Source organism: Strix uralensis, chromosome 4 (assembly GCF_047716275.1).
Source record: "Strix uralensis isolate ZFMK-TIS-50842 chromosome 4, bStrUra1, whole genome shotgun sequence".
Lineage (NCBI taxonomy): Eukaryota > Metazoa > Chordata > Aves > Strigiformes > Strigidae > Strix > Strix uralensis.
Genome location: NC_133975.1, coordinates 55442991 through 55469208, shown reverse-complemented (window position 1 = coordinate 55469208; position 26218 = coordinate 55442991). Strand labels below are relative to the sequence as shown.

Here is a 26218-nt window from a genome sequence, read left to right as displayed (position 1 = left end):
TGAAAGTATTTGTCCTAAATAAGAATTTAGAATAGTATACATAACTACATAATCATTACACATTAATTAAGATAACATACAAAATAAAGTCAGGTAGGGTGGATGTGATAAATAAGCACTGTAAATAGCCTCTTCCACTCAAATCCAAGATGCTAATCTTTATTTTTGTGACATTTTGTTACACTTTATTCATTAATGTTATTCAAATACACAGGGAAGGTAGTGACTGTCCTCCCACAGGAGCACAGCAACACATGGCATACAGAACACATCACTGCCTACTGTAGATTATCAGGGCCAGCTTTGCTCCAAAGAAGGGCAACACAAGGCATATCATACACCTTTTCTGTACAGGATAAATCCTGCACTGTAAAAGTCAGCAGTAGTCCACAACACCTGATACTACAAAACCATTTTTGTGTGTCCTTATTGTATTTCATGAAAAAATGTGGGTTGAACAACAATGGCATCAATAGGTATGTAGATTTTACTTATATGAAATAAACCAGTGCCACTTGGGAGTAAGCATTATATCACATATGACCCTGAAATAAAATATAGTAAATAAATTATGTTACAGAAAGCTCAACAGATTCTACTTGAAGTTTCCATGGGGAAGCAGTTGTTCAGCTGATTGGTCACCTTAAAGAAAATCCTAAATGAAAGAATTAATGCATTAACATCCTCAAGCAGTAGTTGTCTGTAAATGAAAATGCCAGAATGGAAAATCTGATTAACTTCCCTGAGGTCAAAGGCAAGGTCATTTAAAACAATATAAAATGTAAGTTTCCAAACTAGGATGAAAAAAATTAGCAAGGAGAAAGGATACTAATAATTCAGTTCTTTCAACAGATAGTATTCAGAACACCAAAACCTTTAGTAAATGCAACACAGTACAAAGAAAATTTCTTGCCATATGAAATAAGGCACTAAATCTCAAGATAACAAAATACTTTTACAATTTCACCTCACTTCCCATCTGCAGACAGCTATAGGCTTCTAATTCCTTCATGTGCATAGAAAGATGTTCCTGCTGTCTGTGTTTCTGTACCATATTTATCGTGCCCTGGCTTTTTAAAGTAAGGGATAATGAGGCTGCATTTTCAAAACACTGCAATCACTGGTTTGGTTTTGCAAATGACATATCCATGCATGTAATCAGCACATGGAGTCACAGTTGCATTTCAAACTCAGTTGCTTGGCAGTGCAAAATTTATTGTGTCCACAAAAAGCTAAAAAACCTCCCCAACCTCCTCCTCCATAACCCCTGACTACCAAAAATACCAATATGTAATCTCGGAGCAATTGATTGGCATAATTTCAGCCACATATGTAGCTCTGCACAGCTCTGAGACTGGTAAAATATGAATATTCCCTTCTGACTCTGTCTTTTCCCTTCTGAGACATTCTGTTTGAGGAAAAATTAACTATTCAGGCCTCTGTGTATGTAGCATCTGCTCTTTGAAAACCTAGCTCATTATGTTTAAAAAAACTAAACCCAGGATCAAAAATCTTTTCTATTCTTATATCCAGTTGTATCACAATATTGAAACAGGCATTTTAACCTTTCTGTCACAAAAGCATGATGCGTGACATTCAATTGTCCCATACAATCAGAAGAGGCGTGTGGTAAACAAAAATCAAGACAAGAGGAAAATGACCCCCCAGTACACAATGTAGAGAACACCAAAACATTCCCCCTCCCTCCTACAAGGGCATTTATAAGATATGGCATATTTCAACACTCACGGCTATCGTAGCATATATTGCCCAGGGCACGTCCTGTTTGAAGCAATACTTCCTGGTCTTTGCAGTTTAACAGCTGCACCAAAGGAGGGATCAACCCAGCATCCACACATGGGTTCCGCATAAATTCTGCAAATAATGCAAAGCCTGTTAAAGCAAGCCAGCTGTTTTCAGTGTCATCCATTCTAGTTACACTGGCATTGCAATTCGGCCTTCTGTGAGAATAAACATATGCATAGATAAACAATGTAACTTCTCATGCAAGTTTTTAGAGAAAACACCCAAATTAGGATTTGGGTTTACGTTCTTTCCATTATTTGTTAATTTAGAAGGAATTAAGAGTATTTAATTGACTTCCACAGAAACTAATTTACATAGCTCAGACTGAGCATGTTTTTAGCAGCATAAAGAAGTGCTGAACAGTGAATTCACAACCTTTTTCTGTACCCCAACAAATTCAACATAAATTAAAATTACTAAATAACACAAAAGACGACATAAAACTAGTATTCATACTTCAAAATGAGCGGCATTTTTTACTCTCTACTCCCTTAATTAGAACTCCTAAAAAGCTTTTGCTTTGGGGAAAAAAAAAAAAAAAAAAAGAAAAAGAAAAAGGAATTAAAGCAAGAAAGAATGAGAAATACAAGAGAGATTATGTGAGAGCAAAGGTCTGTACCTTTCCACAGTCTAACTCATGCCCAGCATAGGAGGAAAGCTAGAGGACCCATCCACTGGGAAGCTCTCTGCCTTTCTGTCCTTCCTTTCTGCTATGTCCCCCAGTCACAGAGAACCAAAGTATTATTTCACATCCATGCAAGTCATAGATAGAGAATTATCCTGGTGTCAGAGAGATAAAGGACTGGTCTCCAGAAGGACCTAGTTAGGCAGGCACTGTGCTGCACATTTTACAAGGGAAGTTTACAGAAGCAACCACCTGATACACCAATAGTGTTACTTAATAGTTTACTACAGGGTACCCTTCAGAGATGTAGCATTGTAATAGGTAAAAGATCAATATGTTTTTGATTTGTCGTGAATTGCAGATTATGTCTCTTCCTGATCCTAGACTATGTTGGATCTTCCAAAATCAGTTTACCTTTGTGTTACTTAGTCACTTATGAGACAGAATGAACCAAGGTGTACAATCCACATAAAAAGAGATGAGAAAGTTTTTCTGATTCTGGATCAACAGAACCCCTCACACCAGTAACTCAAGGATTTCATACAATGCTTGATGTACAAATACATCTTCTGAAATGCTCCTTCTGTTGCACCTATTTTACAATGTTCTTTGATGTTTCTGTAGCTACAGAATCTTGTATCTTTTGTAGTTAATCTTGCAGTGTTATTTTAGCTAAAGAAATAATTGTGATAGAGGTAAGCAATCTTCACATGATCAATAAGTAGATGAAGTAGAATCAGCAATATCTATACACTTGCACAGGTCCAACAGAAGACAGTAGTCAGCACAATTGACCCACCTCCCTAAGATACTGTAACATTTTAAAACTGTACACACTTACACTGTGATAAATGGTGATGGTATCCATTGTAATGAATAGAACAAATATCACATACACCTGTTCTTTAAAATTTGTCCTGCTATGTCCTTGTGTCCTTCTAACTTTTTATCTGTGTCTTTATCACCCACTTTCATCTTCATCTCAATCTTTATTTACTAAATGTATTATGTTCCTCCATCTTCTCTGTACCCTCAGCCTCTTCCTCTCTTAATTGCCTGTAAAATGTCTTCTCTGTTCCTCAGTTTCTCCCTGCTTTACTTTCTTTTACATCCACTAATTTGCAATAGTCTCTACATCATCAAAGTCAGATTTTATTTATTTTTTTTCTCTTAGTCTGTGACAGGAAATGGAACTTGTTCTCTCCTAAAACATTGAGAGGTCTCAGTCTGTTCTGTTGTATGTTTAGGTTCTTGCTCAAGTGGTGAAAAGGAGTAAGAAACTCTTCCTCCAACCTCTCTTCCTCCATTTGGAGTTACCAGAAGCTTTCCATCTCCCATTCAGCAACAAAATAATTATGCAATATGCTGAGCAAGCTTGTATTTATCAAGGTCATGTGAGGGTAAGAAGTAGAAGAAATCATGTCAAATATAGCAAAATAGATCTGTGAGACAGCAACAAAAATGTGGTAACTGCAACTATATTTGCAGGTGATACGACACAGAAGTAATAGAAGAAAGAAGGTAATCAAGAACAGAATAATTTCGAAGTTTTCCACTAACCTGGTGGAGAAATTAAGCAGATCATTTGAAGAAAACAGTGAAGAATGGCTTAAGAAGTTAGGAGGAGAACCACTGAGGAGAGAGTAACATAAACCAAAGGAGGACAAGATTTCAAAAGAGAAATGTAATTGTGTTGTAGTATTACAGATTGTGAAGATATGTTCTCATTCCTATACCTGGCAAAGAGGAGGAAACTAAAGACTTCATAAGAGGGTTTAAAAGGTCCACAGTGGGGAGAGAAACTCCAGGTAGCAAGTGCATCTGAGCCTTCAGTATGCTCACAGTTGAAAGGGAAATGGCTGTAGCTGAAGACACAAGAGTGACTAAAGGGAGTTTTGTGTGTTTGGATATTTTAAATGGGAGAGACTAACATGAGATCATGTTGGGAGGAGGAAGAGTCATGTGAGCTCGAGAGGTGAAACAGAGCAAGAACACAAAGAGGTGAAAAAGAAGAGATGAAACATGACAAAATCAGTAAGGGACGTAGAAGAATTTGATGTGACCAGGTGTGTGTGTGTGTGTGTGTGTGTAGGATCAGATGAGGGGAATGGGAAAGAAAAACAAGAAGTGAAGAAAAGGATGCTCTTTTATCAGTAAAGCCCAGAGTCAGAGGCACTACTCCCAGCTCTGCCAGTGCTGCATGGCATGACCACAGGGAAATCAGCTCAATTGCCTGGGTTTAACACCTACTGTCTGTAGGATGTTGATAACGCAAGTTTCTCAAAGTGCCCTGAAACTTGTTGAAAAAACATGCAATATGAGCATGAAACACTCGTATTCTTATGTAAGAGGACAAAGAAAACAACAGAATTCAAATGAGGTGTTCCCTCCTATCCTGCTTAAGCAACTCTTTCAACAGAGTTAGAATCCAAAGCGAAACACCCAGCTCATCTCAGTCTTGAAAGCACTGGGCACCTTAAATAATTTAACCTTGGCTGCCAGAGGTCCCAGTTACACCTGCTCTCTAAGAAAAAGACAAAAACTATTTTGTATGATGAACCAGGTAAAATGGTAGCTCTACTGAAGAGTGTACTCATAACAGCAATTTAAAAGCTGTCAGGGTAAAGGATACATTAGAAACTATTCAGAGATTTCATGTACTAATTCAGATTTGAAAGATACTGGCTAAAATGCTCTGTAAGAGAATCATGCAACAAACAATGCACAGTACTCAGTTAAGCTATTGTGAACATTGTTTTTATTCTTAACTTTTGCCCTTTTGAGGTAAGAGCTAAAAGGACTAAGAATGCAGTTGACTGCAATATTCTAAATATACTTACTATGAATTCATTAAGTACAGAAAAAGCATGTGATACGGTTGCATGAATCTGTAATTCTGAAACATTTCTAAGTTTAAATGTCTATGTTTACATTTTTACTGGCTATTTACCGAAATAATTTTAAAACTCAAAAACTAACCATGTATATCTTCTTTTCTTGTTAATGTTATTTCTGAATATCCATATATAGCATTGTCTCAAAAATCAGTGAATTGGGTGGAGGAGGTCACACAGGGGCTATCAGGAAGGAGCTGTAGTATTGTGATTCCAAAGAAAAGGTGGAAAGGGAATGTGGAAATAGTCAGCAATGATGTAGTCCCTTCTCTGAAGAGGCATCAGCATAAGAGTTTACAGAGGGAGAGAGATATGGCTGCCAGGCCTGCATGTGGACAGCAGTTAAGAGGCATCCTACTTTTTTCTGCCTGGCCTCTGTGGAAGGAAAGTGCAAAATGCAATCTGTGCCTCTTTGGCTGGGACTGCAGCAAGTCAAGGAGTGAGAAAAGTCAGCCACAAACCTCCTCTACCCTGGACTGCAGATATAAGGCCATTTTTTTGAGCTAAAGGTATTAAGGGTAGTGGGTGAGCTTTAAGACAATTCTTTAAAGAAAAAAATGTAAATAGTTTTACATTATCTCCTACATGATATAACTGTATGTATATAATACATACCAAAATGGACCCCTGATTCTAATTTGGGATCTTGGGCTGTAAGTCTAACACATATAATGCTCTTTAGGTAGGAGTAACCGGTTTTAGTATTGTATCAATAGCTTCATAATGGTAATAATGTTATCACAAATCTCAGACCAAAGAAACAATCTGCTGTCCCTTAACCTGCTGTATATGTACTACTGTTGTAACTATGTGCACTATGTGTAACTGGATGCACAATAATGCACACCTTTTTTTCCTATATGCATTTCACAAAGCCAGTGGCGTGCTATCTTTGCCCAATAAATTATACTATTGATTGTCTTAAAAAATAAATAGCATGAAAATAAGGACTAAAAAAATTCCAGTAGCCAAATGCTGTTTTGATTGTATTACGAAGTAGAGAAACAAAATTTGACAAAAAAAAGAGTGAAAGGGAGGGATGTGAAAGGTGTCTAATCTACAAAATGAAAACATAAATGAAGTAAAACATACTGACAAGTGAGGTGAAAAACTGAAGATGTTCCAGCAGAAAAGTTCTTGTAGAAAACCTCACCATTTCTGGCTACTTCTGCTATGATGTTAGCTACTTTTGCTGTGCAGGAAGATTGTGGCGTCAACAGACCCGCGAACACCTGAAGAACTCCGCTTTTCTGGATTTTTTCACTTGTCTCCGTATCTGAAAAACACATCACACAAAAATGACTTGTGAATCAGCTTGCTTTGGGGAAGAAAAGAAAGAAAAGAAGAAGAAAAGTCAAGTCTCTTCAAAGGTAATTATTATTTTCCCATACAAGAAGCCAACTGCTATTTCAGTGATCACATTTGTTTTATATGATGTGCTCATAGAACTTAATACTTTGCCATTCCTAATCAATTGATCTTTATTATGACTCAGTGTTATATAAGTAAATACAGATATATACTCATGCATACATAGGGAATCTACTGGAGAGACTGGTAGAAAGACTAAAGGTCATGGAGCGATATGCTGCAGCCTAAAGTACAATGTAAAAATCAAGAAACGGTACTCTGAAGTGATGAATTATTGGGAATGTTCAAGGAATGATGGGGAAGTCCTTACAGCTGAGGGCACAGCTTAATGCAGCGTAGGAGTCAGAAACTGGACAAGAGGGAGAACTAAGCAGATCCTGGTCTAGACTCTTACATTCAGCTTGAATATCTTCTATGTTACTCTGGTAAGCTCCAGTAGCTCCAGTATAGTCTCAGGTAGAAGGAAAAGGGAAAAATAACACTGAGTTTCTTGGAGTAGAGATCAAAGATTTGGGACAAAACCTTTCCTCTTTCTGCCTGTAGTATAGAGGAATTGTGCAGCTGCTCCATAACAGGGCCCCACCTAGCATTGCTGACCAACAGCTCTGTAACAAACTGAAAATTAACATTGATTCAACTGCAAATAAAGATAAGGTACTAGATGCTAAAATACATTTTGCTAATGCTTTCAAATAACAGCATATTTGAGACTAATACTAGTGTGACATACAATATGATCAGATGGCATCTATCACTTAAGAAAGCAGCACGACTCCTTAAGCCATTCATAATGGCAGTTATTTGCATTCTCCAAAGATGGCTATGAGATGCTCTAATTCATGACTTTTGCAAAGCAAATCAAATTCATCTGAATGTAAGTCTGATGTTCAACAGCCCTGTCTCACAGGGGCACTTTTAAGCCCTACAACATGCACAAACCCTCTCACATCACTTAAAAGAAAAGCTTTACAGTAAGTGCAAGTTGAAATTTAAAAACAAAAATAAATCGCTAGAGCTTGCCAGTAACGGTGAGAAACAGATGCAGACACTTCAGAGTTGAGAAGACAGGCCTCTGAGCACCCCTTTCTGCTGTTTCTTAGAAGTACCTTTACTCAGGTGCAAGAGCTATCAAGACAGTCAGGCTGGGCAGTAATAGCAGTAATCAATGCATTTTGGTTTTATATAGTATCCTACAAATCTGGGAGTAAAGGGAGGGATATTACATATTCTTGAACAGCAAAGGAGAAGCCTTAATTTAATCCAATAGTTTTTTTAAGAAAAATGTTCTCTGTTTTCCCCCTAAACAAGCAAATGAGTATTTTTTAGAGCAGCAATTTAGCTGTGCTTCACCTGTGAATTGGTAATGACATGTCACTGGGCTCTCCTCCTCCTCCAACCCTGTAATTGACTTTTTACTTGTGGCAGCTCCAGGACAACCCCTGCTGCCTCCAATCATGGGAGCGATCCACTCAAGCTGACCCTGAACAGAAGCCAGCACAAGGCTGGCAGAGGTGGCTCACATACAGTATGTACATGCTTTGCTGGCTGCGAGCCGCTGATGTCTAGGTGATAGAAAATGGACTAAAAGGAGAGAACTTCACGTCTGGACTGCAAACTCTATTTCTATATTCAATTCCATCTTGGGATGGTGGTCTTTGGCTAGGACTACTCACCTACAATACACCAGTGATGCTATCTGATTACAAACAGATTAGGTATAAAATGAAGATTGATTGATTTCAATGTGTCATGCATAATATAAGTGCTAATTATTATTAATCTGTTTGCAATCCAGTTAACTGCAATTTTTGAAATGCACTGAGAAACCCTCTCAGAAGATATAATGTAAAGGACCTTATGACTTATTTGAAAGCTTTTATAAATTCTGACACACGGCATATACTTAGTAGATATATTCTTCCATGGATATATCCAGATGAAAGAAAAGTTTTAATTCACAGAAAATCATGTCAGGACTAAAGACGGGTCCACACATCTTAGCTGTCTATTAAAGAAGAGATCCTCCTTCTCCCTTAAGCTCCAAACTGAAAGTACAGAATTCAAAATTGGAAATGCAGGTATCTCTGAACCTCTATAATGTTAACCACAATTAGTAGGCAGGAGACATTAATGCATCTTCTCCTGCCATGCTGCTGAGATACACAGTTTACAGTCTTATTTTTATGATCTGTAGTTTGATGGACTTGTTAATGTGCAAAGCATAAATTACATAAATAGAACAAAATATATTCTAAAAGAAGTGGGAAAATAAAACTAAATGCTTCTCCAGGCCAGTTGTATGTAGCAGATATGCACTGACCTATTTTGTTAAGATAAGCCAGTGAGTACCCATAAAAGCACAGGGCTTAACAGACTTGTTGGAAATTGGGAAATCAGCTAGCTGGGATCACATAGATGAAAACAGACCACTGACTTTTTTCTTACTCTTAAGCAGTACAGTAGGCACACCTGCATATATCATCCCCTTCAAACCAACATCCCACTGGTTCTTGTTACCCAGGCTGAGTACCAACGTCAAACTCCTGATAGTCACAAAAGAGGGAAGACAGAATAATTTGACCAGCAGCGAGTGTAGCTCTCCTATCACTGGGCAGGGATACGCCTACCTCCACTCTACCCTGAGTGAGTGCTCAAACATAATTTTTTGATGGGAAAAGCACATTACTCTGGCATCAGGCAGAAGAACAGCTACTAACTATGCAGCCCCCAGTGCTCTCTGAGGCATTTTTGTCAATAAGTGCCTTGGGTATAAAAACGCTTCAGCTTGTCTACTTCAAGTCTACCTAAACTCCGCTTTTTCTCTGCAAAATATTTACAATTTGCACTTGGTGTAATATACAAATTAATCCAGCATCAAAATAGAGAGATGACAGTATGACGTTAAATCTTTTCAGATAGTTTATAGTACATCCTCAATATAAGGCATCATAAGGGAATGTGCCAATAAAATTACTGTTACATCCTCATGCACGTTACTCTAAATTGTCCTGTTTGGTATCTGCAGAATAAATACATTTTTTTCAGGGATTCTATATTCATCACATTAAAGTTCTAACAAAGACAGTGGGAAAAAAAGAATGTGATGACATACAACTTAATTTCTTAATACATATGTAATTTAGTTATAAAAACCCAATCTTTTCTGGTGGGCTTTTGAAATGCTTACACAAGGAAGGACATTTTAATTGGAGTAAGATGTCTTATACATAAACCTAAAATTTCCTTGTTAAATCCAGCATTTTTGCTCAGTATTTTTCATATTCTTTTAAAGGAGGAGGGCTTAACAGGCAAATGGTGCACAGGGCTGCCCTGTGGAAACTGGGAAGTCCAAACAAAGATCTTCAGCCACCCTTCACTTGTCTGAGGAGTTGACTGTACACTCAGTTCAGGTAGTAAGTGTTGAAATACATGGCTTTAGAAGAAGATATCAAGTTGGAGGTTTTGAAGATTTCAGCACAGGTACGTAAGCAGTTTGGCTGCTTCTTAGAAGTGCCGAAATAGGACAATTACTTCCTGGCTACTTGCAAAATCTGAGCTAGGAGTCTGTGTGTGACTCTGTTCACGTGTATGTGTGCAGTTCTAAACCCTGTTCTGCAGGATGCACTGAAGGTATCCCTTTGGTAGTAAAGGACTGCAGCTGCAGAAAGCACTGAAAAGCAAGTAACTGCCCTGCATCAAGCCAAGCTTTTCTTCTCTTTTTCCACTTGCAACTATAGAGTGGCATGGCTGGTAGAGCAGGGGCTTTAGGAAGCATGGATTTAGACTGCCCGACTCCATGAAGGGCCATGAGCTTCTGTCTCTTTTTTGCTTGGCTTCATGTAACATGAGTCCTGTATAAAAGCCTAAAAGGCAAAAGGACAGGGACAGAAATTAAGGAAAAATTGTGTGGAGTTATTCTTTTGGAGACGATGATGGTCATGTTATGTTTATGTAGCAGTATTTTCACTGTACAAAACATGATTTGGTTTTCCTTCTGCAGAACCTAAGACTGGAAGATCCCATACCAATGTTGTCTAAGGGCTGGTACCCATACGACTGCCCGAAGAAATAGTTCGGGTTTTGCTGGGAATTAGAAATTGGTAATGGCTTTAAGCATAGGCAGCCCTCAGTTCTTGCCTTTATTTGTTCTATTGAGAGGCTGGAGAAGGCCTACCTGGCTTGCTGTCTGTATGTGTATGCACTGAAGAGGTATTATTTGTTAAGGATATGAATCTGCTGCACGCTCGTATCATTCTGGGCTTTCTAGTAAATTATTAGAGGCTAAATTATTTTGAAAACTTATTTCACTTGTCTTCTGAATTGATATTTCAATGTGTTGTCAATTGTAGTTGAAGCAAGTAAAACCCAATGTTTCTCTAGGAGCAAGAAAGATCTAGGCAAAATCACCATGTAATCTCCTCCCATGCTATCTATAAAGGAAAAAAAGGAAATTACAGCCAACATTAAACACGTGCTAAAAAGTTGGCTTATGCTTACCATCTTAACTCCTTTAGCAGAACTGCATCCCCTTTCAAATCTGTCTAATCTGTCTATTAAGAAAACCTAACATAACAATCTATGTAGCCTCATGTTAGGGTGCCACACCTCAAAATCATTTTGCTATATGTGATTTCCAGATTTCAAATGCTTTTGTTTAAATCCTGATTTTCAGTCTGCATGCACCAACCCACCCGTAGATCACCTGCTGGCCCTTATTTTAAAGCAAAGAAACTATAGGACTGTAATAATGCTGCTTTAGAAACAGCCCCTTTGCACACAATATAATCCAGTGATGTGCCACAGCAGCATAATTGGGGGAAAAAAACCTCTAAGGTTAAACCTGCAGCTTTAGATGTCTCTTTATATCACTAGATATCAAGACAAAAGGTATGTTAGATCACATAGTGCCAAAATCTGCTGGGTGATTAAAATGTCAATATCCTTGCTTTTCATGTTTTTTTCAGTGCCTGAAGTCAGAATAATAAAGGGTGTGGGCAGGAAATTCTTTAATGCCGTAGATCAGAGCTGGAGAGCTGCGCACCGTGGCTATCAGACTGCTTAATTAAATAGCAGAAATCACTATAGGAAAAAAATCCAATGAGTGTCTCAAATTAAATTCTATACTCTCTCCCTCTCAGCTCTACTTCCTGTGAAATTTCACTCCTCTCTATTTTGCTCTTTTCTCCTCCCTGTGTCATTTTGTCCACCTTCAAGTGAAAGAAAAGGCAGGGAGGGGGAAGGGAAAGGCATATCTGTCAGAAGTGCTACTACTTTGCCTTTGCTAGCAGAAGAAAACTATAGGTTCACCGTTCCTGTTCTCTATGCACAATAAGTTTAAGTCACACTATTAGATGGCACAGTATGGAGGCCTCCAACAGTAGTGGAGGCTAACACTGCAGTAATTTCCATTGTGGAGGTTCACATGAGAAATGAGGCACACCACAGAATTGTAAATGAGCAGCTTTGTGAGTGTCCTCTTTATTAAGCCAACCGTGTTTGCAATGTACTCTTTTGAAAAATGTATGTATTTCTAGCCGCAAAGACTATAAACCTCCTGAAACTACTGCAGAAAATTACCTTGGCTTTATAATGTCCCTCCTACATGTACTCTCACCAGAAAGAGAAAGATGAACACATGAATAAATAATGATAAGCCACATATATCATGAAAGGAACCTTCCATCTGCTCTTTCAGAAGGCAGAAGGGAGGAGAATGATGGGAGCAAGTGATATCTTTCTAACTGGCACATCCTCCTAACCACCGCAGTAAAAAAGGTTCACGTGACCAAGAGCAAGTATTGATGCTCTCTCCATATACGGCTTCCCTTGAGAAGCATTGTCTCTCTCTCCATACCCTCCTGCTGTATTTTCCAAACCACAAATGGAGAGTTTTAGTCTGACTACAAGAGTACAAGAAGTGGGTTGTAAAGAACCTCACTGAAACAAATTATGTGCTCTTATGCAACAAAGAATGCACCACTGATAAGAAGGCTTTTGCTTAACATACCTTAGCCAAAAAGACTGTTCCAATTATCAAGAGTTGTTTTTACAGAAAAAAATCCTCTAATAATAATTTATTTATAGAAATAAATGTATACATGTAACTTCCTTTCGGCATACTCCTTCTCATATGAGGAAATCCCCACAAATACAATCTGCTTGCTCACCTATCCTTCAAACTAGACCCCTAGGAGGCAGGGAGGGAAGATTCTCCCTTAGCTGTGTGAATGTTTCCAGCGTGGTGTTTGCTCTGTTCTGTCTCTGTCAGCAGCACCAGGGCAACTTCAATTCCTATTTTTAATGAAGAAACTGAGATAGTGCACAGATGTTTGTAATTAAAATCTCAGCTCTAACAAGGAAGGAAGGACAGATGGAGAGACAGATTCACCAACCAACTAGCTGCGTGATGCCCAGTGATTAAATTCTCCAAAAGCTATACTGAAAGAACAAAAGTGAATTTCAGGATGAGTCCCACCCCTTGAATAGCCTGTTGCAGGTACCAGTGAAGTAATGTAATAAAAATACATGCAGCTTTGATTTCAGTGAAGAAATATGCACATCAGTACTTCCACGGATATGTCACAGCACAAGGCAGAATATTAAAGTTAGGCAGCTCAGAACTCCTGAGTTCCTGAACTGGATCTAGTTTAGAGCCCTGACACATAGTTTGGTGGATTTATCTGAGTTGCTAGTTCCCCCACTCCCCTTTCTGACTCACCCTCTTCAGGAGGTAACCACTTTGGTAGCACAGTTGCTGTAGGAGTTTGATATTAGTGCCTCAGCTGCAAAGTTCATTGTCTGGCATCTTAGTACAAATGCCATCCACTAGTATCTTCATGTTTTATACTCAGCCTGTGTGGACATTTTAATCTGCCTCCTCTGTTCCTTGTACCAACTGGACTTATTACAAGACCCTGGGTAATGCCTTAAATATCCTTATGCTTTAGTTTTTCAATCTATATAACAGAAATACTAAGCCAGTAGTGTAAAATCCTTTTCCTAAATTTGATTTATTATAAAAATCAAATCATATTTGAAAGCTGTGCATTATATAGGCAGGAAGTGTTTCGTATTTCTTTTAAGCAATCTCTTAAGAGTGTTCTCAAACAAGCTCAGATGCCTGCTGTAAAATTCTGCCCAGTGTTTACTGGAAGAGTACATCTACGTACAAATGAATTTTTTAGCTACTGATGTTTTTAAAAAGTTTTGCTTCTGAAGTATCTTAAGGAAAAGCTAATCTAAAAAAGATCATACTTTTAAGTCATAAGGGACTGGGACAAAACTAAGAATGAAATTTCAGACCTGAAATAGTGAATTACATGATCTCTAAATACAATTTTTTGTAAGAAGCATGCCTTTTCCTTTGCTTCTGTATTGCATTTCAAAAATGCAATCTAAAAAGAAATTTGTCACTTCTGTTATCTGGAACTGCTATTTACTGATGCCTTCTGTGATGAAAAAAATATAATATTTAATCTTTATTTGGGACATTGTGTATTCAGTGAATAGCACTTGGAATTTAACACTTGGATAAACATCATTTAACTATCTGGCACTAACTAAATACATCACTATTAAGAGGAATTTATGTAAAATATAATCCCACTAAGCAGCAGTGATTACCATTCAGTATCATTAGGGTATGTCAGTTTACTGGGAGACAGTCCAATAAAAAGCAGTCACCTTGATTTAGTATGTTCCAATTAAATAGGTATAGTGTAATAATATACTATATACAACACTTATGATGAAACATTTCTGGATTATGTGTATACAGTGCCATGAAAAGGCAACAGCTCCATGAGTCAAGATGCAACATCCTTCTTCAGCAAAAAGGAATGCTTTATAACAGTATTTGAGTCAAAACTCCCTCTTACAAAATATCCATCAGGATCCTCAACTTTCAGACAGGCATTTGACTAGAAATCTTGTTGGGTAAACTTAATGGACTGCAACGAGCTTAATTGGCTGAGCTGGCCCATTTCAATTTGAACCTCTGGCTCCTCTACAGGAGATTATCTACATCAGAGACAGACTAGAAATTCTTGCTTGTATGAGTAAGCTGGTCTAAGATGCAGGTTTTTGGTTTGACAGCTTCCTACCAGCAAACCCTTATTGCTGATGCAGCTATACTGCCAAAAGCTACAAAAACAATAAAAGTCTGTTTTGTTGGTAATGTTACTTTTTGAGGAACATGGTGTAAGTTATTGTAGAAAAGGAATGTTTTAGCCAGTAGAAACTGTATCTGTACTAAGAGGGTTTCCATCCTCACTAGTGCAAAAGCAGGCCTAAGCCTTCCCTAGGAGCAGGATATAAAACCTTCCTCAGGGTTTTATGTACTTTCTTCATTTTCCCACTAAAACTATCTCTCTATATAAAAATGCTCCTGTCAAAAATGTTTTCCTCTGTAATCCATTATCACCATTTATGTGAGCATAAGACTTGATTTTATGCATACAAGCCAATCAAAATGATTTTTGGTCATGCCAAATATTCCCAGTTATGTTAAATGTTATATTAATTTCTACTAATATAGATGTTGTAAAACATAATTCAATGGCAAAAAACTAAATGTGTATGTCGTGCTTTTTCCTTCAATTTTATAGCTTTTTACTCCCCATCAAGAAAAACGTGTTTATATGATGGTCAGCAAAGACAGTGTACTAAGAAATAAACTGGAAATACACCTCTGAAGGAAGAACACTTTCCTTGACACCTACTGTCAAATAAGAATCAAGACTGATGGTGACCTAAAACAAAGGAATTGCTAAAAGAGGCTGTACATATTTTGGCTCTGAACATGTTAATGCTTTCCCATGTATATAGCTTTATACATACAACTACACCTCTTGAGCTCAGTGGGACTACCAGAACGTAATAATCTATGTCCTTAAAAGTAAGAATATATGTAAGTGTTGGCAGAATCAGGACTTTTCTTTATATTCCTTTTACGGATTTTACTCTGCGCTCTAAACATTTATGCTGCAGTAACATAGCGAGCTAAATCAATATAGATTCTGAGTGTAAGCAGCTGTTGTAGAAGGCAGCAGGAATTATGGAGATATGGCATCTATTGTTGCTTAGGTGTCTGCATTTAGCTTGCTGTTTTCTTTCAAAAATCTAATCTTTAAATATATTCCTCTCTTCTCCCATTTCTCTACTTCCTCTAAAAAATCTTATGCACTACTTTGTTCCTTGTAACTCATCCTCTCAGTTTCATTTCTTCCTTTTTCAGTTCTATTCCCTCTCCCTCCCTTGCTTTGAGTAGACATTAAATACATTATCCCTGCACCACTGAAGTCCAAAGAAGCTGGATCAAGATTTAGCAGTTGCTAAACAGACACCAGTTCATGTCTCCAATACGCAAAGAAAACAAGTTGTACAAGGTAGAAAAGTAGCTCAGTGCTACTCTTAATAGTTTTGTAGTTTCCAAGACAAATCAGGAATAATAAAGTAGTAAAATCTTTGGCATGGTCTAAGGCCACCATCTTCCTAAACAATACTTTAATCTCAGCAGAATACTATAGATTTCACTAGACCATGAGCAATAATACTGTTTTGGTTTTGTCTTTTTGGAGGAGGATATTCTAGCTTTCATCTGCATATTTTCTTTTCATGGATATACACCACAAATGTCTGTTGCTTGTTTCAATGCTCAGGCTGGGGCACCTACATATCAAGACTAACATGCAGGCATGTGTCTGCTGGGTCTGAGTGTACATCCATGGGTGGCTGCCTCCTCCTTCTAAGATCACAGGTGGATGACATAAACTGGGGATCATTGGAGGGTAGACCTGAGGAGGATCAAAAATCCACCTGGAAGAGAGACTGCTACTAAGAAGAATAGGAGATGCTAAAGATCAAAGAGGAATAAGGAAGCAGAGAAATGCTATTTGTCATTGGACCTAATTCTCCTAGTTATCACTTGGTTTAATAGGCCACTGATCCAATTGGTAGCACTGTCTACCCCACTTGCTTGTGTTATGCTACCTTGATGTGCTTGTGCACTGGCTTGTGCTGTTACAGCTTACTTGTTAGTAACGTGTAATAAATCTGTTGGGATGCTGAGTGCTCTTTTTTTATTTATATGAAACAACAGTAGCCAAAAGTTAATCTTACATGTGAGGGTCAGAATAGGGCCCATAGATGGTTATTGTTTTGTTTTAACCTATAATGCTGTGCAAGCATTGACAGTCATGAAAGCATTGTTACTTGGTCACAATCCACATGAAATGACTGTCACCTCATTTCACTCTTAGTCTCTTCAAAACAGAGAAAGGTTAGTTTGGTGATGTTTAAGGACAGGTTTGCTTGAGGAAGCTGTGAAATGTGGAGTTTTTTCTCCACGCTTCAGAAAGGGAAAGGAGTAAGCTCAAAATGTCTAGCCAGTGAGAAAAAATGAAAGTGATTTCAGGTAATATTTATACCTTAGAATAACTGTTGCTAGGGCAAAAGGTTCTACAACTTAATTTTTTCTGTGTTTGGGTTGGGAGGGTAGCACATCTTTTACTTTCATGCTAATGTGTGAGAGGATCACAGAAACAAAAGATGAAATGACTACTGCTTAATCCTGTGTGTGCTAAAGAGGTACAAGATTCCAATGAAATCAGGTGGCACTCTCATGCTAAAAGGTAAGCAGATAGACACTTACCTGACTCTTCAATGAATACATGTACACTGAACTGTCAAAATGTCCGAAAAGGAAATGGATAAAATAGGGAAAACTCTCTTTTTTTTCATAAATCAAAGACATTAACAGTGACAATAATACATTTAAAAATTTCAGAGAAGATTTTTTTTCAGTTGAGCCCTGAATTTAACAACTACAAAACATTATCTCTAAACGCTCCATAATTTTTCTGCTCTAGTAGAGGAATTGTTCCATCTTCTATGGCCAGTAAAGATCAGAAAAAGGAACATCAAGTATAGAAAGAGCATGAGTACTAACTAAATTCAACACCATATGGAAGCCACAGCTATAAAGAACAGAATAAAATGAAGAATTTCCAACTCAAGTATAACCTCTGTGTTAACATATGGTTGTTAGAACTGGAAATCCACCAAAACATTAAAGGCAGGAAACTACATGCCTTTGAAAGCAAGTGCCTACAGAAGATTCAGGGCATTGGATGGAAAGTTTCATCACTGATGAAGGAATGTGAGAAATCTGCAGTCTCTGCAGAAATCCAACATTTTCTGAAGCACTCCAGATGCTAACACATCCTCCTCTGTGATGCCATCAAATAGGAATCAATGCATTTCAGAAAACCCACTGGTGACTTTCAAGAGAAAACCTGAACAGAAGCTTTAGGTAGGAGGGCTGAACTCGTGATCTCAACAGCATAAAGCTGAAACAGCAGGAAGTGATGGCAAAGGCTTGCTAGCAGTTGCCCAGGAAGTTTATAACATGATGTTATTTTCTCTGATACAACACAGTATGTTCAAAACAAAACAAAACAAAACATGGCTACAGTATATAGAGAAAATATGTTCTGGGACAAAATAGCGTAAAGAAACTGTGTTCATTATGGGGAGAAAAATGACATGCCAAAGAAGCCTTAGAATAATGCTGAGGTGTCAGCATAGCTCATCAAATAGAAAATAGGGCATCTTAGCCAACCACATTTTCAAGGTAAAATGAATTTTAAACCTTCTTCTTTGAACTCTAAGAGCTTTCCAAAATTTCTAAATGCCTTCCAAAACTGGGGCCCTGCTTTCTCACTTAAGCTTATCTTTACTGACGTGATTTTGTTTAACCATTTCTACACACAAACTTGTAAACTCATACTCTTAGACTCCCAGGAAGTGTATGTAAGAAAATGTTTCAAATGCATGTGCTAGCCTCTGCACTTCAAATACATGTCAGGCATTTTTCAGAGCCAGGTGCTGAAGGCTGGGATTAGTGGGCATTTTCAGCTTCTTACACTGAGTAGATCAGAGCTAAAAATAACGTTCTCAGCAGATTTTCAGATTTCTCATCTGTCAAAACTGGGTTATTTATGTCTGCTATAACCTCTTGTATCTGAAACACAGCATGTCTGGACTAGCAATAACATTTTTTTTTTTTTTGGTTACTGCAATAATTATGTGCCAGAAGGCCTGTGGTTTAGAAGAAAACCTCTATTTCTTTCTTGTTTTCTTGTTCTCAGGTAGTCCTTTCTTGTGGACCTCTATTTGAAGATCTTAGGATAACTGCACTTTTTTGATAGGAATGATATTTATGACACAGCTCCTAATAGATATAAATCTGTAAATGTTGTATAAAACGATGGCCAATATTGTTTTCTGTTTTATTTCCCTATACGATACAATTAACCTATTGTTCCCAAAATCCAATAGTACGTACCCATATTTTTCTTTAGGTGTGAGATAAAAAAGCATTTACTACTTCTTTCCAGAAATGTAAGTGTACGATCTGTCAAAATACTTTTCTCCAGTGCATAAGTGTTTTACTCATCCTTTTGACAAGTTTTTTTAAAAAAATAGATTCCAAGCTGCAAAGCATATGTTAAGCTATCATATTTTTCTCTGTTAGTTTAGCCTGCCATTGAGGTTTAAACTGAAAATATCTGAGCCAATAAAATCATAAATGGATGAAGCTGCATCCATCGTCTTGCAGATCTTTTTCAATATATAACTAGTTCAGTTCTAACTACTATGTTCTTTGAATTATGATAGTAAAACATATAACATCATGCTTTTAGAACAAAATTCTTGAAACCAATAATTTTCTTTTTCACAAGATAGGTTTTGGTTCCAAAACTGAAAGTAACTTGAGCTTGTAACATTTAGATGTTTTATATTATTCAAAAAATAATAAAATTCAGTAATATACCAAGTCTACTGATGCCACTGGAGTTGGTATTTAATACTGTCATTTTTCTACAGTATCTGCACTGAGAATTTCTGTTGGTCAGGAAAGTAAATATGCCTCCCTTGCATCTTTAGTTTAATTTTCAGTACCACTTGTACATAGGGGAAGAATTCAGAGAATGTTCCTCTGTGTCGTGATTTAAAAAAAAACCACAAAATACCCTTGAGTTCCAAAGCTGCTAAATATGACAGAAACTTAGCAAAAATATCAGAGCAAATATACAGCTTTCATAACCATGGCTAAGACCTTGAAGTAGATGGCTATGGGCTGCAGACAAATATATGACATTTGTGTGTTGGTCAGAGGGCAGCCTGAAGCCCTGGGGGAGGGAACTTGCTCACCCTTCTGCAGTGAGTACAGAGAGGTGACACAACTGCGTTTCTCTGAGAAAAATAGATCCAGATTCACCTACCAGAGCTCTCTTTCCCCCAATTTCCTCCTGTAGATTTTTCTGCAGACTTCAATTCTTTTCTTCTTTACACACATTATTATAAAGCAGCTACAAGATAAGCTGTTTCTTACTCTAGCCCATTTGGTGGGGGGAGGGAAGAAAATGACCCCTGTTTGTTAAAAGTCTCAAATTATAATGTAAGGAATTCTGACATTTTAAACACAAAATTAAATTTCATTTTTCAATGCACAGTTAATCTCAGAGGTTTTTTTGAAGCTCAATCAAAAAAAAAAAAAAAGCTGCAGAACCTCGGAATCATAGTCTCTGACAACGTAATTCCTTGGGTTTTGCCTTTTCTGATTCTTATGATCATTCTATGCTCCATATTACTGTAAACAGTCTGCTTCCAGATCAGCAAAATTCTTTCTTGACAGCAACACATCAAACTACATCTATATAGAAAGAATCCAAATTCTACAGAGCAGACAATGGAGTAATTTGTTTTAATATATAGTTTTTAAAAGAAAACACATGCAATATACGAATTTCACCTCCTGATTCAGTAGAATCCAGTATTACGTTCAGTGCATGGCTGACTATCTCTTCGCTGCTAACATTGGTTATGGATCGTGTACCACTGCATTCCCTTAAAAATCTAAATTATGGAAAGTTTAGCAATCTAGAGATGCTGAACGCTGGTGGGTGGAGAGGGAGCAAGCATTTATGTTTTCCTTTCAGAAGTGAGGTGGACAGAATCTCAGCTTACGTGAATGAGGTAGATCCACAGAGGTGAAAGGAGCTGTGCCAACTTAGCTGGGAATCTAGACTAATGCTACTGCGTGTCTTCATTACTGCAGGCTTTATGGGTGCAAAGTCCTCAGCTACGCCAGTTGACTTCACTGGGAATGCTGAAGGAAGTCCACACAAAATGAGGTATGTTCTTATTATTCTAAAGCATTTCTAATGCATGCTTATCTCTTATTCCTCCGTCACTGTTGCCTCTTTCATCCTAGAGTCCTCAGTTTTATCTAGTGCCTCGAGCTATTCCATGTATGACTGGCCTCAGCCAGAAGTGCTGGTGATAGATAAGAACTAAAATATCTGCACAAACAGGAATATACGTCTCTCCAAACAATGTCTCCTAAAGAAAGCATCTGTGCAGGATTTTCAGACCCAGGGCCTCAGATGTGAAGGGCTATACAACTATCTCCCTAGACAAATAGTAGCTAAAACCATTTGAATTTGGCTTGCCAAATATTTACCAGCAGTTATCCAATTTAGCAAACTATCTGATTCACCCTTGTGTAGTATAGCACGTGTGTGTGCATACACCTTAATTTGATTGGTGTGACAAATAGCAGAATAGCTCGTAAAGCCAGACAGGAGGTATCATGTTCCAGGGCACTACCGCCTGTCTGGGATTATCAAAAGATCAGCTGTCAGAAGGAGTGAAAAACAAAAGAAAAAGCAGCAGATTACATAAAAAGAAATTAAAAGCTACACTATTCATCGTAACTTTGCCATCCCCTTCTAGATGGTAGACAATATGGGAAGAAAGTAGTTTGTAATGTTTTAACATAATGAAAAGTTAAGAGATTGTATACAAAGTAAATGGAACTATAATTGTCACTGCATTGTTAGAGACTAAGGAATTTAACTTATGTTTCTGCAGCAACCACAACTCCATCCTGCATGCATGCAGTTAGCAATTAAAAGCAGTGTAATGGTCTCTGAAACATTCATATGTACATGCAATATGCCCAAATTGAAGTTGCAGAAATTATTATTTCCTTTGTTAAAAATCTCAGTGTTGTATTAACACTGAGTTTAACTGCTTTTTTTGGCTGGCAGTAGATGGGAGTGGGTTGCATTAGTGTATTAGTAACATACTAAATTTTATATAAAATAAAATAATATTTTTATCACCATGTCTTAATGAAGTGAATAAAACTTTAAGTTCTGTGACTTACGATGCCACCATGAACTCCCAATGAAATCACAGTGCTATAAAATTCTCTTAAAATAAACTCAATTCCTTGCATGGCTTATTTTTCTAGTGTTACTCTAATACAATGATTTACTGAACTATAACCTGAATGAATACTTCATTAATATAATCATACACATGGGAATATACTAAAGGAGAGCAGAATAATTCTAAGAGAAATCTTATTTAAATTATTTCTGTGTTACAATTAACAAGTAGTTTTATAGAAACAATCTGATTTCTAATTATTATTTATTAATAATTTATATATAGACACAGAGGTACAGTGTGTATCCCATATCTATATGATATCATATATATGATAATACATGCTGTAGCTAAAAATCAATCAATCAATAAAATCCATATTACGATTTTAATTGGATGGATGGGTGAGAACTATGAGAAAGGACATTCATTGATTGTTTGGTCAAAGGAAGGAGAGTTGTAATATATTGGTAGCCCAATAATAAATCAGAGTCTGCAGCATTTAGAAAGCTGATTCTATATCTATTTGTTGAATCAATCTATTACATGCAATTTATGTCATAATCTCTGAAGTCTTTTGAATGTACTGCCATTCTCACAAACTCATTCTAAAACAGAAACTGGTCCTCTGTGAGGATTTTTTTTTCAAATCATCAGACTATCTTGAGAACTAAAGCCTGTTGTCCAAAGAGACTCTGTAAAACTTAGGTGTTGAGGTGTCTAATTCATGTGAAAAGGAATTGCTATACAGGCTCATAAACCATCAGCAAACTGTTGAAAAAACTGTCCCATCTAATTTTCAGTGAGTTATCTGAGTTGCTCTCAATCTTGGGCAACTGAAAATATGTGGAGATGTATATCATATGGCAGCTCAGAAGGGTTATGTTCATGTTACTGGCTTACATGCAAAGAACATGGTAAATTTTGGAGGGATTATAGCTAAATTTTGTAAAACTGCCCAAAAGAGAGAGGTCAAAATCCTAATAATCTGCTTATCTGATCTGGCAGCTATGAGACTAGAAGAGAGAATAGTTCGGAAGGAAAAGCAAAGCCCTAGACTGAGACAGAATAGAGTCCTCTGGTTGCAAGGAAGCATTGGTAAGTTTGCTGTACAGTAGTCAAAAGTATTTTGCATCTGCCATACTTGTTCTGTGACATAGCTATGTGACCTTCATAGGCAAAATGGTAAACCCTTGTTATTTACACTAAGTACTCTGTCATTTTTCAGACCATCTTCTTTTTAGTACTTATCGTTTAAGTATTAGACTTAGAAGTACTGAAAATACCAAATCCAGTTGGAAGCTGGATTAAAGTACTGGATGTACCTTATAAATAAACCCTTAAGAAAAGTCATTTAGCATCTTCAAACAATGGGTTGATCCAAAACCCAAATATTTTATTATTTCCTGGCTGATGTCTCCTTGCAAAATAATCAGAATTTAAAACCCATTATCATTAAATGTAGAGATGGTTATCATCCATATTTTATTTGATATTGATGGTGCTTATGTTCTATTGTGAAAAACCTCATGAAGTATTTTACACCAACTAAGCCAAAAGGCTGTGATTTATAAAATACCATCATGGGAAAGAAATAAGACTTATTAATAGTATGTACTCTTGACTGCATTGATATTTACAAAGGACTATCTTTTTTTTTAAATAAAGAATTTCTAATCATGGCTTGTATCTATCCTGACAAGTTTTTTGACCTGAAATTTTACACAGCTTTTTCTTCTGCCACCATCTGAAGCGCTAAGAAAGTCAAACTCGGAAAAGTCTTATAAGCTGTCATCTTCATTTACCATACCTTTCTGCCTACTGCGAGTGGGGACACACATTCTACAGCTTTTGGTGAAAAAGACATCTTGTTCCATTCTTAAGTTATTTTTGTTATCACACCACATGTCAAATTTGGACCATCTTTGGATATCCAGCCTATTTCTGCTAATTGAAACTACTAGAAATAAGAAATATGTGATCAGAAGTATGAGGGAAAACACACTGCAAATAGGAAACTATGCTCTTTGAACCAGAATTAGCAAGCAGCTCCCATATCCTTCTCCCCATCCTATCAGGCTTATTTGTCCATCCTTGTTCTTTGTCTTGAGCGATCAACTGGAAAAGCGATTGTACTACTTTGTCATATTGGAAAAAGGACTGGAATACAGCTGTTCCAAATATCCAGTTATTTACTGTCACTGTCTTTGATGCTACCTTGTTATGGATGTATGGGTTAAAAAACCCAGAACAGCCAATCCAGCAGCCTACTGCTTGAGTCAGTCTTTCTGCCACATTTTACTACTCCATTTTAATTCACTGATCTCGTTATATGATTTAAAATCAGAAAGGTCCACACAACTTACTGTTTTGTGCCAGAGCTTGAAGAAGACAGTCCAAGCATCCCTCCAAGCTATCTGCTGTGCTGTCAGTGGTTGTTATCTTCAGCTTTTTCAGGGCGTCACTTAGATTATCTGCTTGATAAACACAAAGAAAGGAGAAATCAGTGTCCTCATTAATTTGGTAACACCATTATAGCCTTGAATATAACTAAAACAAGATCCTATATCAATGAAGAAAGAAGGCATGTATGGTCTCTGTTCTGAGGATATAAAAAGCCAAGAGTCAAAGTTTATAGATGAAATTAAACTTTTCAAATATAAATATACATTTATCATTCTGCATTTGAGAACAGGATGCCAACAGGCACTTTATGAAATGTCACTGAACAGCAATTTAGCCATCGATATTTTCTCAGCCTAGGTGGTGCAGAAAACCAGCAGCTGTTTCTTTGCTTCTATCCTTATATGTGGGAAAAAAAGTATGATGGAAATAACCACATCTTGAATTTTTTCATCAATAAAGGGAAAGTACTTGAAAATGCCATTTTCTGCATGCTGTGTAGACTTCCATCTTGGCTATATATTCACAGATCACTAGTGCTAAGATTATAGCCTTTTAAGTATTATGCCATTTTCCACCACAATGTTACCAGTACCACTGTTTATAGGAACTGTGTTAACTCTTTAAATTCAACTGATCCATAAAAACGTACGGCATCTTCTAGAAATAAGAAAGTTCTGTTGTGGATTTCAGATAATTAAATAACTCTTCCCTCTTTAAAAAAAAACCAAAACAAAAAAACAAACAACAAACCACCCAACACCCAAACCACATAATATAAATCTCAATAGATGCACATTTTTTCCCATAAAAGTTGGGGTAATATGATTGCTACCATTCTGAATATTCTGTCTATTCAGGAGCAAGGTATAAGTGATAACAGCTGCAGTCTGAGTCTCTTTGGTTTGCCTATTGATGACTAACCTCACTCTGAATGGACTATCCTTATAAAAAATGAGTACCGATTCAGTTTCCATGCCAACTCTGTCAGTAAGCAGAAAGTGTTACTCAAAACAAAGAAAGTTAAATAGTGTCTAGATGTCTCTTGTTCCCCAGTGACTAATCTAAAAGTCTTGACCCAAGCCCTACAGACCTGTAGGTAGTTTCTTTGCAATGCATGAGTGGTATCTTCTGAGCCTGAAAGGCAGTCAGTGCTGCCTTAGAGCTTCACACCAATGTAGGATGCCCCCTTCACAGACGAGTTGGCAGCTGCTGTGCTTTGCCGGCTCTTCACTTGCCCACGTATGGGATAGTGAAAGGGAAAGGAGGCACGGCAAGAACTTCCCTTTATGCTGCCTTTATTTGTCTTTGAGGCACTGGAGGCCCAGTGGAGACACAGAAGGCATCCCATGAAGAGGGTGAAATCTAACTCCTGGAGCTGCTCTGCTTCTCAGCCAAAGCTGTGGCTTTTGTCCCACCTCCATTTTTCATCTGCATATGCTTTTGTAGCCCAATATCCCATATAGATAAGGGTAAGATGCTTCATTTTTGAAGTGCTCAGTATTTGGGTATGAAATTCATCCCTTTATGTTTTCTGCTAATATAGCACTAATTCTCTTCCATCCTACAAGCATCTCATCTCCCTGTATACTCACACACTTAGCTTTGAAACTGTAGCAACCATTTATAGTAAGAGGACTAAATCTACTATACATACATAAAAATCAGGGCTTCCCACAATCTGGGGAAGAAGAAAATGCATAGGTAAGAAATTCACCTTCACACCAGTTTCTATAGACTATGGAGAGAGGCTGTTGTTTCTTTCTTATAGACTCTTCTACCTTGCATGTGCCCAATAAATCACAAGTTCCCACTCATCTTCTTGCACAGTAAAATGCAATGATGAGTGCATTACCTCAAATTACCTTGTAATTTCTTC

At 37.3% G+C, this 26218-nt stretch overlaps 1 protein-coding gene across 6 annotated transcripts in view; it reads right to left on the bottom strand.

The window, feature by feature from the left end:
* The window catches only part of RAP1GDS1 (Rap1 GTPase-GDP dissociation stimulator 1), a 102144-nt gene that overhangs the window by 41042 nt on the left and 34884 nt on the right, over positions 1 to 26218 (bottom strand). For 2 of the 6 annotated variants that reach the window (XM_074866786.1, XM_074866788.1), the window contains exons 2-4: positions 24303 to 24413; positions 6479 to 6601; positions 1750 to 1875 (exon numbers count right to left, since the gene is read on the bottom strand). In XM_074866786.1, the coding sequence (XP_074722887.1) occupies positions 1750 to 1875; positions 6479 to 6601; positions 24303 to 24413 (360 nt within the window). Of the gene's footprint in view, positions 1 to 1749; positions 1876 to 6417; positions 6602 to 24302; positions 24414 to 26218 lie in introns of those variants that run through there. The other 4 variants (XM_074866787.1, XM_074866790.1, XM_074866789.1 and 1 more) reach the window with 4 other exon arrangements.